Source organism: Clupea harengus, chromosome 3 (genome assembly GCF_900700415.2).
Source record: "Clupea harengus chromosome 3, Ch_v2.0.2, whole genome shotgun sequence".
NCBI lineage: Eukaryota > Metazoa > Chordata > Actinopteri > Clupeiformes > Clupeidae > Clupea > Clupea harengus.
Genome location: NC_045154.1, coordinates 15,467,881 through 15,484,796, shown reverse-complemented (window position 1 = coordinate 15,484,796; position 16,916 = coordinate 15,467,881). Strand labels below are relative to the sequence as shown.

Sequence of the window (16,916 nt, the reverse complement as noted above, 5' to 3'; positions counted from 1 at the left end):
GAATAAAAACAGACAACATCAAAGTAACTCTTCAACTTAAAAAAAAGTCACATTTAATTTGATCATAATATAAAAAACCACAACCGTTTGTATAAAAGTGCATGCAGATAAATAAAAAAGCATTTGCATGGTAAAAGCCTGTCCTCATGGACGAATAAAACTGTGCTTCATACATTCAAACATGATATGTCAGGAAATGTCCTCGTGGCTAAGACCATGCTCATGGGAGATCTGTTCTTCTAGATCTCTCCAGCAGCCACACATGGGCCTTCGTTTCAGGAAATCACACACTGACACACTGACACACTGACACACTGTCAAGCAGCGGGCTCTCCACACCACAGACTCTGGTCTGTTGTGCAGACAGGTACAGGTATAGGTAGAGATGGAGATAGAGAGCTGGGTCCTGGAGGACAGACAGGTACAGGTACAGGTACAGATAGAGATGAAGAGCTGGGTCCTGGAGGAGAGACAGGTACAGATAGAGATGGAGATGGAGAGCTGGGTCCTGGAAGGTATGCTTGTATGTGTATGTACCCAGCATAGCCAGCATACCACACAGGAGGGAGAGGCACTCGTGTGCTCTTCACACAGATCAGATGAAGAAGATGCCCCCTGGTGATGCCCCCTGGTGATGCCCCCTGGACGCCTGGGCCAGTCTCTTAGTCTCTGTACGATTAAACCAGATGCTTATGTGATTATCTGGGAGGAGATGTGAAAGGCACACAGTTGTTCTTCGCTTCAGAAACGCATGTCCTCTACAATCATGTCTACAGTTAGACCGTAAGCCATCCTCCTGTTGTCTGAAATGCAAAGGTGATATTCTTTACACCCAGAAATATAAGGTTCAAACTATAAGATGTCTGAGGTAATAATATATATATGATTCAGTTACAGGCAAATATGCCAACCCAATATCTTGCTTTTGTATATTAATAGTATAGAGTATATGATACTATACACATTCACATGCGCTGAAATGTATCCATTTGGGAAAAAAGGGTCCATTTGTTTACCTTTTGTTTACATTTCAATTGATATTCTATATGTATGCGGGACCGTCGTCTCATTGAAGCATTCATGGCTCAGGGAGATCAGTCTGACATTCTGAGTGTCAGTCGGGGCAGAACATCTCGTCAGACCCCCCGTATGAGTGGCCTGTGGGCCAGTGGACCAGTCCAATCCCCCCATATGAGTGGGACAGTGGGCCGGTCCACATTCAGCTGTTTTCTCTTCCTATCACTTAATTTGTCTACGTCATGTTTATATTCTACAATCTCACTGAATAGGCCAGCCGCAGGAATGCAAGAAGACCATTATGAATGCTCCTGTAACATTATGATTTGTAATGTAATGTGAGGATTTATTGGAATAAAAAAGACTTAATAAACATCCTGCGAGTAGGCCATTAAATTGACGGAAGATGCGATCTGAGAAGGAGAGTTTTGTAAGAAAGATAATGCTGTAACCTCTGTGTGTTCTGAGAGGCAGCCTGTTTGGAGTCCGCTGCTGTGCTGTGCTGTGCAGTGCTGGTTGCCTCTGAGGGTGTGTGTTTGGGTCGGAGGTACATTCTGAGAGGCTTCACACACCGTCTCCTTACACAGCCCCTGTCAGCTGTGGTGTGTGTGTCGTTGTCATGGCGTCTGTCTCTGGCCTTCAGGCGGTGATCTCTGCTGTTGGGGTCTTCCCAGCCCCGTCGTCCGTCACCCCAGGGCTCTCCCCAGTCGAGTCCACATCGCCCAGCTCCTCCTCCCCCCCGCCCCCCCAGGTCCCGATCCAGCCGGTGCAGCTCATGTTCTGGACGGGGGCGGGGGGGCTGAGGGCGGGGCTGGGGGGGGCACTGAGGTTGGGGGTGGAGGCTGAGGCGGTGAACTTCATGTTCCTGCCGGAGGTGATGAGCTCGCCGTAGCCCTGCTGGTGGGCGAAGGCGTAGGCGGAGCGGCGGGAGCTGGTCCTCCTCACGCGCTTCAGACTCTGCTCCTGAGGATGCTGCCTCCTGCTGGCCTTCTGCAGCAGGTACACCTGAGAACAGGTGGCAGACGGAGAGAAAGACTCGAGACACACACTGGCAACACACAGACACACTCTCAGATTCACACAGACACACACTCACTCACACAGACACACACTCAGATTCACTCACACAGACACACACAGACTCACTCACACAGACGCACACTCAGATTCACACAGACGAACACTCACTCACACAGACACACACTCAGATTCACACATACACACACACACTCACTCACTCACAGAGACACACACTCACTCACACAGATAACACACTCACTCACCAAGACACACACTCAGATTCATACAGACACACACTCAGATTCACACAGACACACACACACACACACACACACACACACACACACACTCACACAGACACACACTCACTCACACAAATAACACACTCACTCACACATACACACACACTCACTCACACAAATAACACACTGACTCACACAGACACACACACTCACTCACACAAATAACACACTCACTCACACAGACACACACACTCACTCACACACACAGATAACACACACACACTCACTCACACAGACACACACATTTACTCACACAGATAACACACTCTCTCACACAACTAACATACTTAGATTCACACAGACAAACTCAGAACTCAGGCAGTGTGTGTGAGAGTGTGTTGCTTGTGTTCTGACCTTATCTGAGAGGGAGGGGCGCAGGTCTGTCTTGAGGAAGCGTATAGCCAGCATGGGCATGATACACACCACTGTAGTCAGGAGGATGACCAACCACACACTCTTCTGAGTCAGGGCGTTACGAGCCAGACCTGATCAACAAAAACACACACACACACACACACACACACACACACACACACACACACTTGTTACACTGAGTGTCAAAACAAAGAGAAACTGGAGGGAGGGAAAACCAGAGTGAAAATGGCAGGTGTGAAATATAAACAGGAACACTCTAACTGACTCTACATGTGCTTCAGGTTTGACTGGCACTTACCAATGTATGGAAACTCACTGGCACTTACCAATGTATGGAAACTCACTGGCACTTACCAATGTATGGAAACTCACTGGCACTTACCAATGTATGGAAACTGACTGGCACTTACCAATGTATGGAAACTGACTGGCACTTACCAATGTATGGAAACTGACTGGCACTTACCAATGTATAGAAACTGACAGGCACTTACCAATGTATGGAAACTGACTGGGAAACATGCTGAAGAGGCCATCGCTGTGCATGGCAAACAAAATGGCAAAGTACATTGCCAGGCTGCCCCACACAAAGAAGTGATTCACCGCAGTCCAGTAGTCAGTGTCTAGACCAATCTGGGGAATAATCACAAGGAAAACAATTCGAATATATATATTTTTTAATTTATATGTAAAACTATATCACACTTTAGGCAATTGCTTCAGCTTTGCCTCCAGTGGAAACCATTCAACAGTCAATGTGGCCTTTCAGAAACAAACTAAGGTGACCACATCATGCAATGCATATCGTGTAAATATAATAGAGAAATGAGTCAGAGCCGCAGAGTTTGTTTAGTTTGTTTGTCTGTCTTCTCTCGGCTCAGCTCAGACCTGCTGCCTGTAAATGGCCTCACCTGCACACTGACCACAATGACCAGAGAGGTTGCTATGGTGATGGCGAAGGCCTGTTGGTCCGAGACGTGCGCGCCGTCGTCGCGAACGGCAGAGAAGCACAATACGTACGGCACGAAGAAGAGGACAAAAGAGGTGAAGACACCGTGCAAGGTGCAGGTGAAGAACTTGCGCTTGTTGAAGAGCAGGTTGAGCTGCCCGGGCCGGTACAGGCTAGGGTAACGCAGGCTGAAGTGCTCATTCACATCCTGGGACACACAGGGAGCACAGCAGGTGCCTATTACATTTAGTAATTTAGCAGACGCCTTTATACAAAGCGACGTACAAGGAAACTGCATTTATACATCAGGAGCAGTTAGGGGTTCAGTGTTTTGCTCAGGGACACTTACACACTTGGCAAGGAGGAGAGGGGAATCGAACTAGCAACTAGCAACTAGCAGCGTTCACAAGTCTCTGGATACCTGATGGTCTCCATTATGGGTCAAAGTTCAAAAGAGACTTCCTCCTAATCACAAGGTGTTTAAACCGATCAAGCTGTGATGCTAGTAACTACTAGTAACAGGTAGTTAAAATCATTATGGGTGAGCTCACAAGGTGTTTAATCTGATAAAGTAACATTAGGTATAGTTATAATATTAGTTATCTGATAAAGTGATATTAGTTCTGTTAGAGACTGTTGGTTATCGGTTTTACCTTGTCAAACATGCCCATGGCGAGCACTGGCAGAGACGTGTACACAATGTTGTAAAGAGTGATAAACCACTGGTCATACACCGTCTAAGGGAGAACACAAGCACCATTACAGAAACAGACATCAAAACATGGGTTCAGTTTACAGTAAATCATCCCTATTGCTACACACTAAAGCATTGTGTTTAATGTTGTTCCTTAGGTAATATCTATAGGTAGTATCTAATGTTAACGTTGTTTCTTAGGTAATATCTATAGGCAGCATCTAATGTTAATGTTGTTCCTTAGGTAATATATATAAGTAGCATCTAATGTTAATGTTGTTCCTTAGGTAATATCTATAGGTAGCATCTAATGTTAATGTTGTTCCTTAGGTAATATCTATAGGTAGCATAGGTAATTAGGTAGTATCTAATGTTAATGTTGTTTCTTAGGTAATATCTATAGGTAGCATCTAATGTTAATGTTGTTCCTTAGGTAATATCTATAGGTAGCATAGGTAATTAGGTAATATCTAATGTTAATGTTGTTCCTTACGTAATATCTATAGGTAGCATAGGTAATTAGGTAGTATCTAATGTTAATGTTGTTCCTTAGGGAATATCTGTAGGTAGTATCTAATGTAAATGTTGTTCCTTAGGTAATATCTATAGGTAGCATAGGTAATTAGGTAGTCTCTAATAGACGGAGGTCTGGGGATTGTCACCTGCGCAGAAAAGCCACAGAGGAAGCCGAACCAGAAGTGCACGAGCGTGAAGGCGAAGTTCTTGTAGAAGAAGTAGCAGAGGAACTTGCACATGCGGCGGTAGGACCAGCGCCCGTGGACCAGCAGGAGGCGCTGCAGGTAGCGGAACTGGCCGAAGGAGTAGTCCGACGCCAGCACTGCCTGCGTGCCCTCCTGCCCGCTGATGCCCACGCCGATGTGGGCCGCTGGGGGGGGGGGGGGGGGGTCACACACGTACATGTTATGGCACTGGCACCTTTATCCCAAGCTTCTTATTTCCCCTAACATATACAAGTTCACTGATAACGCAATGGTTACACAAGCTAAATACATGTATAATACCAAATATATTTGACATTTTCCTCAAATGAGAAAAACTGCCTAAAACAGCCTGTCCTGCCCAGTGTGATGTGTGATGTGTGATGTGTGACCCACCCCGTGGATGGTAGGGAAGGATGCTAGAGAATGGTCCTGCAGGATGGCTGGGTGAAATAAATACTTAATTTTCCTTCTGAAATAAAACTGCCAGCTCATTAGCTCATGGCTGGGCCTTCAGTGGTGTGTGTGTGTGTGTGTGTGTGGGGGGGGGGGGGGGGGGGCCTAATAGAAAGATGCCATCTGGAGTATTTTGCCACCAGGGTAAAACTGGCAGCATAGAGACCCAGAGGACACCGCTGTTTCCTTTCTGCTGATTGGGGGAATGTTTAAAAGCGTTTGAAACAGATCTGCTTGTTTGCCAACGCCTTTATCCAGATGGGACATATCTACTAAAACAAATCTGTTAGTTTGCCAATGCTTCTACGGGGGGAATATCTGTTAAAGGCTGATCTATTGGTCTTCCAGTGTCTGATTCCAGATCTGCTGCTTCATTATGTCATCCTGCGCCCCCCTCCCCCTCCCTCTGCTGTCTCCGTGGACACGGGAAGGGCCCTCCCTTCAATGGTGTCATCAGGAGAGAATGTTCACCAGCAAACACCCTTCAGTAAAATAAAACTCCTGGAAGGGCCCCAGAAGTGCATGGCTGATTTAAGTGGCCCAGGAACACCTTCTGGACTATGGGCATGATATGACCTTGATATTGGCATGACAAGGGCATGATATGGGCAAGATATTTGCATGATATGGACACGATATATATATAAATAATGTGGACTTAATATCTACATTATACAGACAGGATAAGTGTATGATATGGGCATGGTATGGATCTGATATGATTTTGACATTGGCATGACACAGGGTTGATCTAGGCATGATATGGGTATGGTATGGATCTGATATGACCTTGACATGGGTATGACACACCTGTGATATGGGTATGATACCAATATGATATGACCTTGTTACTGGTATGATATAGGCTTGACACAGGCTTGATATGGACATGGTATGGCTTTGGCATGGACGTGACACGGGGACATGGACACGACACAGAAATGGCGCTCTCTTACTCTTGATCATGCTGACATCGTTGGCGCCGTCCCCGATGGCGAGGGTGACGGCCCGCTTGTGCCTCTTGACCAGCTCCACCACCTGCGCCTTCTGCAGGGGCGTCACCCGGCAGCAGATGACCGTCTTACACAGACAGGCCACGTCCAGCAGCACCTGCTCCAGCTCCACCTCCAGCTCCAGTGCATGGGCCTATGGGGGGGGGGGGGGGGGGGGCAGGGGGGGTGAGCACGACCACCACCTCCTCACCAATACCACCTCAGAGAGTTCATCAATGGTATCTCAGGGAGTGAGATAGCCCTGTTCCAGCCTCAGGGAAAGACTAATAATATGAACTGGACACTCAGTTTGACTCAGGAACTGGAGCTAACTATACTGTTAGCTATACTAGAGATAACATACTGGAGCTAACTATACTGCTATACTACATACTATAACTACTTTATCATGTGGCCAAATCACTGCACATCTTTGGAGCAGCCTCTTCAGTGAAATGCGTGCTGAGAGGAAGTAATTAAATCCTTCGCTCTCCAATGACGTGGACTCTATGGAACTGGACTTACCAGACTGTGACCGTTAATGATTAACGCGTATTCTGCAATAATGGTCTCCTCAAACACAGAGTCGCTGCTGGACGAGATGGACTTCCCGGCGCTGCTGAGCTTGGCACAGCTGGGGCCCAGGATACGCTCTTTGGCACTCCTAACACCAGGCAGGGGAGAGGCTTGTGTCAACGCAAACCTGATAATAGTATCACCACTAAACACACTGCACAGCGCGTCACAGCCACACCATCCTTTGTATAAGTGTTTGCATTTGAGCACATCTGAGGCCCAAACCCAGCAGAGGTCTGAGCAGGAAGTTAATTATGTTGGAAATTAATGTGGGGAGCAGCTCCAATTTGGAGGGCAGCTGATTAATGCAGGGCTGTGGAGGTTGCCATGGCGACCAGTGGAGGTTGACATGGCGACCAGTGGAGGTTGACATGGCGACACAACTCTCAGGCCTCAACACCAAACACCAAGCAGTGATGAGAAGCGTTTACATTACTGGGATTTTACTTTGACATGACTGCTTCAGTTTTCTCTGCTACTTGTCAGTATGTGCGCTCTAGTCTGGTGCTGTTAGCACTTTGTTCTGCTAGTTGAGCCACAGGAATACTACAGGCTCAGAGGCTACAGGCTCTTCCTACCTTAGCTCCCGTGCGACCTCCAGAGATGAGTGTCCAGAGATGACAAACACCTCGTCCATATCATCCCGCAGCATGTTACACGAGTAACCGATATTCATGGCTGTCTCTGCAACCACAAAAGAAAACAAAGAAACAAGCTTGCAAATAAACAAAGAGAGAAACATACCAACCTACAAGGCTGTCTCTGAAACAACAAAAACAAACCACAACAAAGACAAAGAAATAGCCCAGAAGCAAATAAACAAACAAACAAGCAAACAAACCCAGGAACCCATGACACAGGAATAACTCATATTTATCCCATGATACAGGAATAACTCATATTTATCCCATGATACAGGAATAACTCATATTTATCCCACGATACAGGAATAACTCATATTTATCCCACGATACAGGAATAACTCATATTTATCCCATGATACAGGAATAACTCATATTTATGGCTGTCAGTTCAAGGGCTCTGTAGCAGCAATAAAAGCCATTTTATTCATCAACGAATTGAGACTTTTCACTTTTACACAGTAACTCCCTTGAGATAAGAAGACAAACCCTGGTTAACTTTGCACAACTCAGCACTATAGACATTACAGAAGCCAGCCAGCCTGTCCAAGGTTGCCTTCCCCTTCCTGCTTACCTAGTTTGTCTCCAGTGAGGACCCAGATCTTAATGTTGGCCAGACTCAAGCAGGTGATGGTCTCTGGAACTCCCTCCTGCAGCTTGTCCTCGACAGCCGTGGCACCAAGCAGCTGAGCAAATACACACCAAACACACATCAAACACACATCAAAGACACATCACACAAATATCAAACACACACCAAACACACATCAAACACACACCAAACACACATCAAACACACATCAAGAACACACCAAACACACATCAAACACACATCAAGAACACACCAAAGACACCACACAAATATCAAATACACAAACACACTCATGTGATACTCTATTCTCGGTTTGTCACTGACAGTGAGTAGTGGACAGTGAGTAGTGAGTAGTGGACAGTGAGTAGTGGACAGTGAGTAGTGAGCAGTGGACAGAGAGCAGTGAGGGCACTGAGTAGCCAGATGTGTTCTGCTCACCATCAAGTCCTGCTCCACTTCCTCGTAGAGCTCGTTGAGGAGCTCCTCTCTGTTCCCCACCACCGTGCTGGCGTACTGCAGCCTTTCCATCCACTCCCCAAACACGTCCTCATCCAGCTCTCTGTAGGCCAGCGCCAGCGTCCTCAAGCCCTCCCCTGCAAACTCCTGAGTGGACACACAGCACAGGGTTCAAACTCCTGAGTGGACACACAGCACAGGGTTCAAACTCCTGAGTGGACACACACACAGCACAGGGTTCAAACTCCTGAGTGGACACACAGCACAGCACAGGGTTCAAACTCCTGAGTGGACACACAGCACAGCACAGGGTTCAAACTCCTGAGTGGACACACAGCACAGGGTTCAAACTCCTGAGTGGACACACAGCACAGGGTTCAAACTCCTGAGTGGACACACACACAGCACAGGGTTCGAACTCCTGAGTGGACACACAGCACAGCACAGGGTTCAAACTCCTGAGTGGACACACAGCACAGCACAGGGTTCAAACTCCTGAGTGGACACACAGCACAGGGTTCAAACTCCTGAGTGGACACACAGCACAGCACAGGGTTCAAACTCCTGAGTGGACACACACACAGCACAGGGTTCAAACTCCTGAGTGGACACACAGCACAGGGTTCAAACTCCTGAGTGGACACACAGCACAGGGTTCAAACTCCTGAGTGGACACACAGCACAGGGTTCAAACTCCTGAGTGGACACACAGCACAGGGTTCAAACTCCTGAGTGGACACACAGCACAGGGTTTAAATTCCTGAGTGGACACACAGCACAGGGTTCAAACTCACTGTCACTGTAGTCAAAGTTCAATTCAATTCAATTCAATTCAATTCAACATCATTTTTATTTATATAGCGCCAAAACAATAACATTGTCTCAAGTCTCAAAGTTCAACATGTTTTATTTCTAACTATAGTAAAATAATGGCCTGTTGTGAGGAGAGGAGATGTAAAAGTGGGACTGGGTGTTGACTTTGACTGGTGGCTGGAGGCTGATGAGGCCTTCAGGCTTACAGAAGACATGAGAGGTAATTCACAGCCAGCAGATGAAACAGTCATCAGAGGGGCTGTTCAGCTGTTCATTTCACTCAGCTCTATATCTGTAAAAAAGAACGACTCCTACAACAGAGCATCAGTCTAAATGTCAGGCGTCTTCCTACTCCCACTGTCACCTCCATGGTGAGTAAGACACTGAAGCAGCATTGGAGCCGGTCGTGACCTCCCTGGGGCCCGCATTTACATTCTAAATTCTGACCTGCCATGGCAACCATTGCCATGGCAACCATTGCCATGTCAACCATTGCCATATCAATCATTACCATGTCAACCATTGCCATGTCAATCATTACCATGTCAACCATTGCCACTGCCACACAGTCACCCACACCCCAGTGCTCCCACTGCAAGCTGCCAGGGCAGGGTCTGTGTAAGGGCAGGGCAGGGTGTGTGTAAGGGCAGGGTCTGTGTGAGGGCAGGGTCTGTGTAAGGGCAGGGTGTGTGTAAGTACTGGCTGAGGCTGGACATGGATCAGCCCAGTACCAGCTGGTGATCCAGCACCTCCTCCTGCTGACAGCCCTACACGTAGCACTTTAAATTAGATTAGATAAAATCAGATAGATCACACCAATAGATTAGATCAGATAGATCACACCATTAGATTAGATCAGATAGATCACACCATTAGATTAGATCAGAAAGATCACATCATTAGATTAGATTAGATTACTATTATTCATTTAATCAGCTGCATCAGGCCCATTCAACCCCTCTCCCCCAGATTTCCTTTTAAACATTTCCAAATGTAAAATCCTATTCATACCGTGGCTTGGCTGAATATTCGAGGGTTATTATTTACCGAGAGATGGGCATCCATATTGCCCAGTATGCCCAGCTAATCACCATTTTAAATTCAATATTCAATCAACAGTCAATGTCAATCCATTGCTTTCCATCTGGCATTAGTCCAGAGTTGTGACTAAACCATGACTGAGAGACTAGATCATTATTTATTTTAATAATATATTATTTATATTATAATTATTGTGTCGTTTTCAAGTGATGTGCGCCTAAAGGAGGAGTGGCATCATGCCCATATATGGTCTGGACTGGTCCCCACAGAGGTTTGTGCCCGCGCATATGAACACGTATGAACGCATATAATGCGGTTCTCTTTTCCGAGCTGCAGTTTATAAAGACTGCTGCCTGTTGCCGTCTATTAAACGTAACACATATATGTATTTCACTCTCACTTCTGTCAGGCACAGTCACAGAACCCAGCCCTGAACGTTGCTGGTAAGCGATCAAAGACACAGACAGACCAATAGAGATGCTCTGCCAAGCACATCAGCATAACTTCACTGTTATTTGCTGACATCAAACTGGGAGAGGAGCGAACACATGTTTACCTGATTGATGTTCAATTGACACCCACTTTGACACGAGGGGGAGGCGAGGCCCTTGCGTAACATGTGTAGTGAGCTTACAGAGGCTTACTATTCATGGCAGGAAACAGGAGTCTCATTATTCTATTCAGCTACTTTGAATAGAGTGGAGGAGGGTATTGATTATAGACTGGGAACACTCTGCATTAATAAGACGCAGACTTACAACAACTGTCAGGCAAATCAATGTCCTGTGGTTTCATTATGACCGTGTTACAGTAGAAGAGGTGTTCAGAAGCAGTCTAGAGCTCACATTGAGGTGTTCTGAGGTAGTTTACACGAAGCAGGGTGAAGCTCACATTAGGGTGTTCTGAGGTAGTATACATGAAGCAGAGTGAAGCTCACATTGAGGTGTTCTGAGGTAGTTTAGTTTACATGAAGCAGAGTGAAGCTCACATTGAGGTGTTCTGAGGTAGTTTACATGAAGCAGAGAGAAGCTCACATTGAGGTGTTCTGAGGTAGTATCCATGAGGTCTTCATTAGATGGGTGCAGTCTTTCAAACACAATGGTGTCGGCTCCTTTGCAATACAGCTTGATCTCGCCCTTTGGGTTTCTCACTGTGGGACACACACACACACACACACACACACACACACACACACACACACACACACAGTGCTGTTACAGGGGAATCCAATATCATTGATTAGGAGACGGAAGGAGGCAGGCACACAATAACAAGCTACAGCACCGTGTTGGGAGACAGCAGCGTTAGCACAAATGAAATCCAATAACACACTGACACACAGCAACCTCTGAACAACACCGAACCCAACATAAACTAACACAATCAAGGACAAGATGGCTGCCATTATCCTACTCTCTCGGAGGTGTAGTTGCATGGAACATTTTAGACATACAAATATAAGTAATGTAAGGGGGAGGGCTCATAGAGCGTTCTTTCTGTAGCACCAGCAGCTTTTTTCAATTGTTCCCAATGAGGAGAGAGTGTATGAGACACTGATGAGAGAGTGTGTGTGACAATGAGGAGAAAGTGTATGAAGAGAGAGTGTGTGTGACAATGAGGAGAGAGTGTATGAGGAGAGAGTGTATGAGGAGAGAGTGTGTGTGACAATGAGGAGAGAGTGTATGAGGAGAGAGTGTATGAGGAGAGAGTGTGTGTGACAATGAGGAGAGAGTGTGTGTGGAGAGAGTGCATGAGACACTGAGGAGAGAGTGTATGAGGAGAGAGTGTATGAGGAGAGAGTGTGTGTGACAATGAGGAGAGAGTGTATGAAGAGAGAGTGTGTGTGGAGAGAGTGTATCAGGAGAGAGTGTATGAGGAGAGAGTGTATCAGGAGAGAGTGTATCAGGAGAGAGTGTGTGTGGAGAGAGTGTATGAGGAGAGAGTGTGTGTGGAGAGAGTGTATGAGGAGAGAGTGTGTGTGGAGAGAGTGTATGAGGAGAGAGTGTGTGTGACAATTAGGAGAGAGTGTATGAGAGAGAGTGTGTGTGACAATGAGGAGAGAGTGTATGAGGAGAGAGTGTATGAGACACTGAGGAGAGTGTATCAGGAGAGAGTGTGTGTGACAATGAGGAGAGAGTGTGTGTGACAATGTGGAGAGAGTGTGTGTGACAATGAGGAGAGAGTGTGTGTGACAATGAGGAGAGAGTGTATGAGGAGAGAGTGTATGAGGAGAGAGTGTGTGTGACAATGAGGAGAGAGTGTGTGTGACAATGAGGAGAGAGTGTGTGTGACAATGAGGAGAGAATGTGTGACAATGAGGAGAGAGTGTGTGTGACAATGAGGAGAGAGTGTGTGTGATAATGAGGAGAGAGTGTGTGTGACAATGTGGAGAGAGTGTGTGTGACAATGAGGAGAGAGTGTGTGTGACAATGTTGAGAGTGTGTGCGGAGAGAGTGTATGAGACACTGAGGAGAGTGTATCAGGAGAGAGTGTGTGTGGAGAGAGTGTATGAGGAGAGAGTGTATGAGAGAGTGTATGAGGCAATTAGTAGAGAGTGTATTCAGTTGCATGCTGTCGCCTAGAGAGAAGGCGCTGCACACCTTTCAGAGCGCTCCATGTTTGTGCAACTGCTCCAAGCATCTAGTTGAAAATCTCTGAACTTTTCAGAAAGGCGCTGGTGTCATCACTGTTGACCCTTTTCTTTTAGTCTATCATACAACGGCAGAGGTGATATGTTGTCAAGATATTGTTGTCATAGAAACAAAACCCACGCACAGCGTGGGAGCGCCTTTCTGATGAAACACTGGGATGAAGTGCTGCCAGAGACAAGCACTCTGTGGATTCACCCCCTTTTGCGTGTAAGTGTGTGTGTGTGTGTGTGTGTGTGTGTGAGCCTCTCATCGGAAGTAGGACACTTTTGCGTGTAAGTGTGTGAGCCTCTCATCTGAAGTAGGACACTTTAACAAAGTAGAACTGACCGATGACACTCATCCTCTTGCGAACGTTGTTGAAGTCCAGGAAGGCCAGGAGCTGGTAGGTGACAGGCCTGCCTATCTCGTACAGGGTGATGGTCTCTGGGGTTCTAGCTCGGAACACAAACCCAAAGTTCCGTGCCGCGGTGACCAGCGCGCCCTCGTCAGGTGACTGGGCCTGGTACACCAGCTCTCCTGCAGAGTCAAGAAGAGGGAGGTGTGTGAGGGCGAGTGTGTGAGGGTGAGTGTGTGATGAGTGTGTGAGGGTGAGTGTGTGATGAGTGTGTGAGGGTGAGTGTGTGATGAGTGTGAGGGCGAGTGTGTGAGGGTGAGTGTGTGATGAGTGTGTGAGTGTGTGATGAGGGTGAGGGTGAGTGTGATGAGTGTGTGAGGAGTGTGTGAGGAGTGTGTGAATGTGAGTGTATGATGAGTGTGTGATGAGTGTGTGAGTGTGTGATGAGGGTGAGGGTGAGTGTGTGATGAGTGTGTGATGAGTGTGAGGGTGAGTGTGTGTGAGTGTGTGAGGGTGAGTGTGTGAGTGTGTGAGGTGAGTGTGTGAATGTGAGTGTGTGATGAGTGTGTGATGAGTATGAGTGTGTGAGGGCGAGTGTGTGAGGGTGAGTGTGTGAGGGTGAGTGTGTGAATGTGAGGGTGTGATGAGTGTGTGAGGGCGAGTGTGTGAGGGCGAGTGTGTGAGGGTGAGTGTGTGAGGGTGAGTGTGTGAGGGCGAGTGTGTGAGGGTGAGTGTGTGTGTGAGGGTGAGTGTGTGAATGTGAGTGTGTGATTAGTGTGTGAGGGCGAGTGTGTGAGGGTGAGTGTGTGAGGGTGAGTGTGTGAGGGTGAGTGTGTGATGAGTGTGTGAGGGTGAGTGTGTGATGAGTGTGTGATGAGTGTGTGAGGGTGAGTGTGTGATGAGTGTGTGAGGGTGAGTGTGTGAGGGTGAGTGTGTGAGTTAGTGTGTGAGGGTGTGATGAGTGTGTGAGGGTGTGATGAGTGTGTGAGGGTGAGTGTGTGAGGGTGAGTGTGTGAATGTGAGTGTGAGTGTGTGATGAGTGTGTGAGGATGAGTGTGTGATGAGTGTGTGAGGAGTGTGTGAGGAGTGTGTGAGTGTGTGAATGTAAGTGTGAGTGAGTGTGTGATCATCAAATCAAATCAAATCAAACTTTATTTGTACGGCGCATTTCATACAAGGAAGTAACACAATGCGCCTCACAGTAGGAAAGAAAAGGGGGGGGGGGGTTTACAAACACTTGTAAAAAAAAAAAAAAAAAAACACACAGATTTTCAAGAGATAAATGAATAAAATAAAATAAACGTACTAACCGCACTGGCACCGTAAAGGACTACTCAGCACGGTCATCGTCAAACTAAGCTGCTGGGGGGGGGGGGGGGGGGGGGTTGGGTTACAAACACTTGTAAAGAGACACAGATAAGTAAATAAATAAATAAATGTTACATTAATGTTAAATAAATACATTTTACAAGTTACAAAACATAAACATAAAAACATAAACATAAAAAGACACAGATTTTGCCAGAGATAAATGAACAGGAAATTACGTACTAACCGCACTGGCACCATAAAGGACTGCTCAGCACAGTTATCGTCAAACTAAGAGACAGCTGCTGGGGGGGGGGGGGGGTACAAATACTTGAAAAGAGACAGAAATAAGTAAATAAATAAATGTTCCATAAATGTTAAATACATTTTACAGTGAGTGATAAGCGAGATCAAAGAGGTATGTCTTAAGTGCATGTTTAAAGGTTTCAACCGTTTCGGCCATTCTTAGGTATTCTGGCAGAGTGTTCCAAAGGTTGGGGGCATAGAAACTAAAAGCTGCTTCCCCATGTCTCTTTGTCCTGGCTTTTGGAACTGTTAGAAGTTCAGTGCCGGAGGACCTCAGGGATCTACTGGGTGTGTACCTTGAGAGCATGTCTGTTATATATTCAGGTGCATGACTATGGAGTGATTTATAGACTAGTAGGAGAACCTTGAAATCTATTCTAAAACTAACAGGTAGCCAGTGCAGTGATTTTAATACTGGTGTGATGTGCGCTCTCCGTCTTGTTTTAGTGAGGACTCGCGCTGCTGCATTCTGTATTGTTTGTAGTTGACTAATGGCTTTTTTTGGTAGACCAGACAAAAGCGAGTTACAGTAGTCTAGCCTGCTCGTGATAAACGCGTGCATCAGTCTTTCGGTGTCAGCCTGAGCGAGAAACGGTTGCACCTTAGCAATGTTTCTTAAGTGATAAAAAGATGTTTTAATTATATTTTTGACATGGGTTTCAAAATTGAGATCTGAGTCAAGTATGACGCCTAGGTTTCTGGCTTGGTGCTTGGTGTTAAGTGCTAGTGTTTTTAAGTGTGCAGTTAGTTTCTCTCTCTCGTTTTTTTCACCAATGACTAATACCTCTGTTTTATCTTGGTTTAGCTGGAGAAAGTTTTGTGACATCCATACATTTATATCAGAAATGCAATTTACCAAACAATCAATAGAGCTGTAGTTGTTGGGTGTTACAGAAATATAGAGCTGGGTGTCATCTGCATAGCTATGATAGTCGATGTTGTGCCTCCTAATTACACTACCAAGGGGTAGCATGTATAGACTGAAAAGTAAGGGCCCTAAAATGGATCCTTGAGGGACCCCACAGGTCATACAAATGTTTTTTGAGCTGTGGTCTCCGAGGGCGACAAAGTATTCCCGGCCAGTTAGATAGGTCCTAAACCAGTTTAGGACCGGACCAGTGAGGCCAACCCAATTTTCAAGTCTATCAATAAGGATATTGTGATCAACAGTATCAAAGGCTGCGCTCAGATCCAGAAGGGCCAAGACAGATAGTTTTTTGGAGTCAGCATTAATCCTGAGATCATTTACAACCTTGACTAATGCCGTTTCTGTGCTATGATTGGAGCGAAAACCAGATTGGAAGGTGTCAAATGCACAGTTAGCATCTAGGAAATTATTTAACTGTTTAAAGACAATTTTTTCCAGGATTTTGCTTAGAAAGGGAAGGTTAGAGATGGGTCTAAAATTGTTTAGAACTGAAGAGTCTAAATTGCTTTTCTTCAGGAGGGGTCTCACCAGGGCAGTTTTAAGTTCTGATGGGAAAATACCTGTAAGCAGGGAACAGTTTATAATGGCTAGAATGTCCTTAGACACAGAGTCAAAGATGGTCTTAAAAAATTTGGTGGGAAGGGGATCAAGAGGGCATGTAGACGGCTTCAGTTGTGACACTACTTTGCTCAGCATTTCTATATCAGCCAGTGCAAAAAAGCTCATACTGTTACAGCATGGTGGAA

At 46.2% G+C, this 16,916-nt stretch overlaps 1 protein-coding gene across 1 annotated transcript in view; it reads right to left on the bottom strand.

Moving 5' to 3' along the window:
• Positions 1 to 392: 392 nt before the first annotated feature.
• atp8b4 (ATPase phospholipid transporting 8B4) overlaps positions 393 to 16,916 on the bottom strand; it is a 37,941-nt gene continuing 21,417 nt past the window's right edge. Inside the window, exons 17-29 of the mRNA XM_031562302.2 lie at positions 13,622 to 13,810; positions 11,678 to 11,793; positions 8,772 to 8,936; positions 8,316 to 8,427; positions 7,679 to 7,784; positions 7,050 to 7,188; positions 6,489 to 6,678; positions 5,020 to 5,243; positions 4,317 to 4,400; positions 3,626 to 3,871; positions 3,209 to 3,347; positions 2,694 to 2,824; positions 393 to 2,022 (exon numbers count right to left, since the gene is read on the bottom strand). Coding sequence (XP_031418162.1) covers positions 1,657 to 2,022; positions 2,694 to 2,824; positions 3,209 to 3,347; positions 3,626 to 3,871; positions 4,317 to 4,400; positions 5,020 to 5,243; positions 6,489 to 6,678; positions 7,050 to 7,188; positions 7,679 to 7,784; positions 8,316 to 8,427; positions 8,772 to 8,936; positions 11,678 to 11,793; positions 13,622 to 13,810 — 2,207 coding nt within the window. The 3' untranslated portion in view covers positions 393 to 1,656. The remainder of the gene's footprint in view (positions 2,023 to 2,693; positions 2,825 to 3,208; positions 3,348 to 3,625; positions 3,872 to 4,316; positions 4,401 to 5,019; positions 5,244 to 6,488; positions 6,679 to 7,049; positions 7,189 to 7,678; positions 7,785 to 8,315; positions 8,428 to 8,771; positions 8,937 to 11,677; positions 11,794 to 13,621; positions 13,811 to 16,916) is intronic.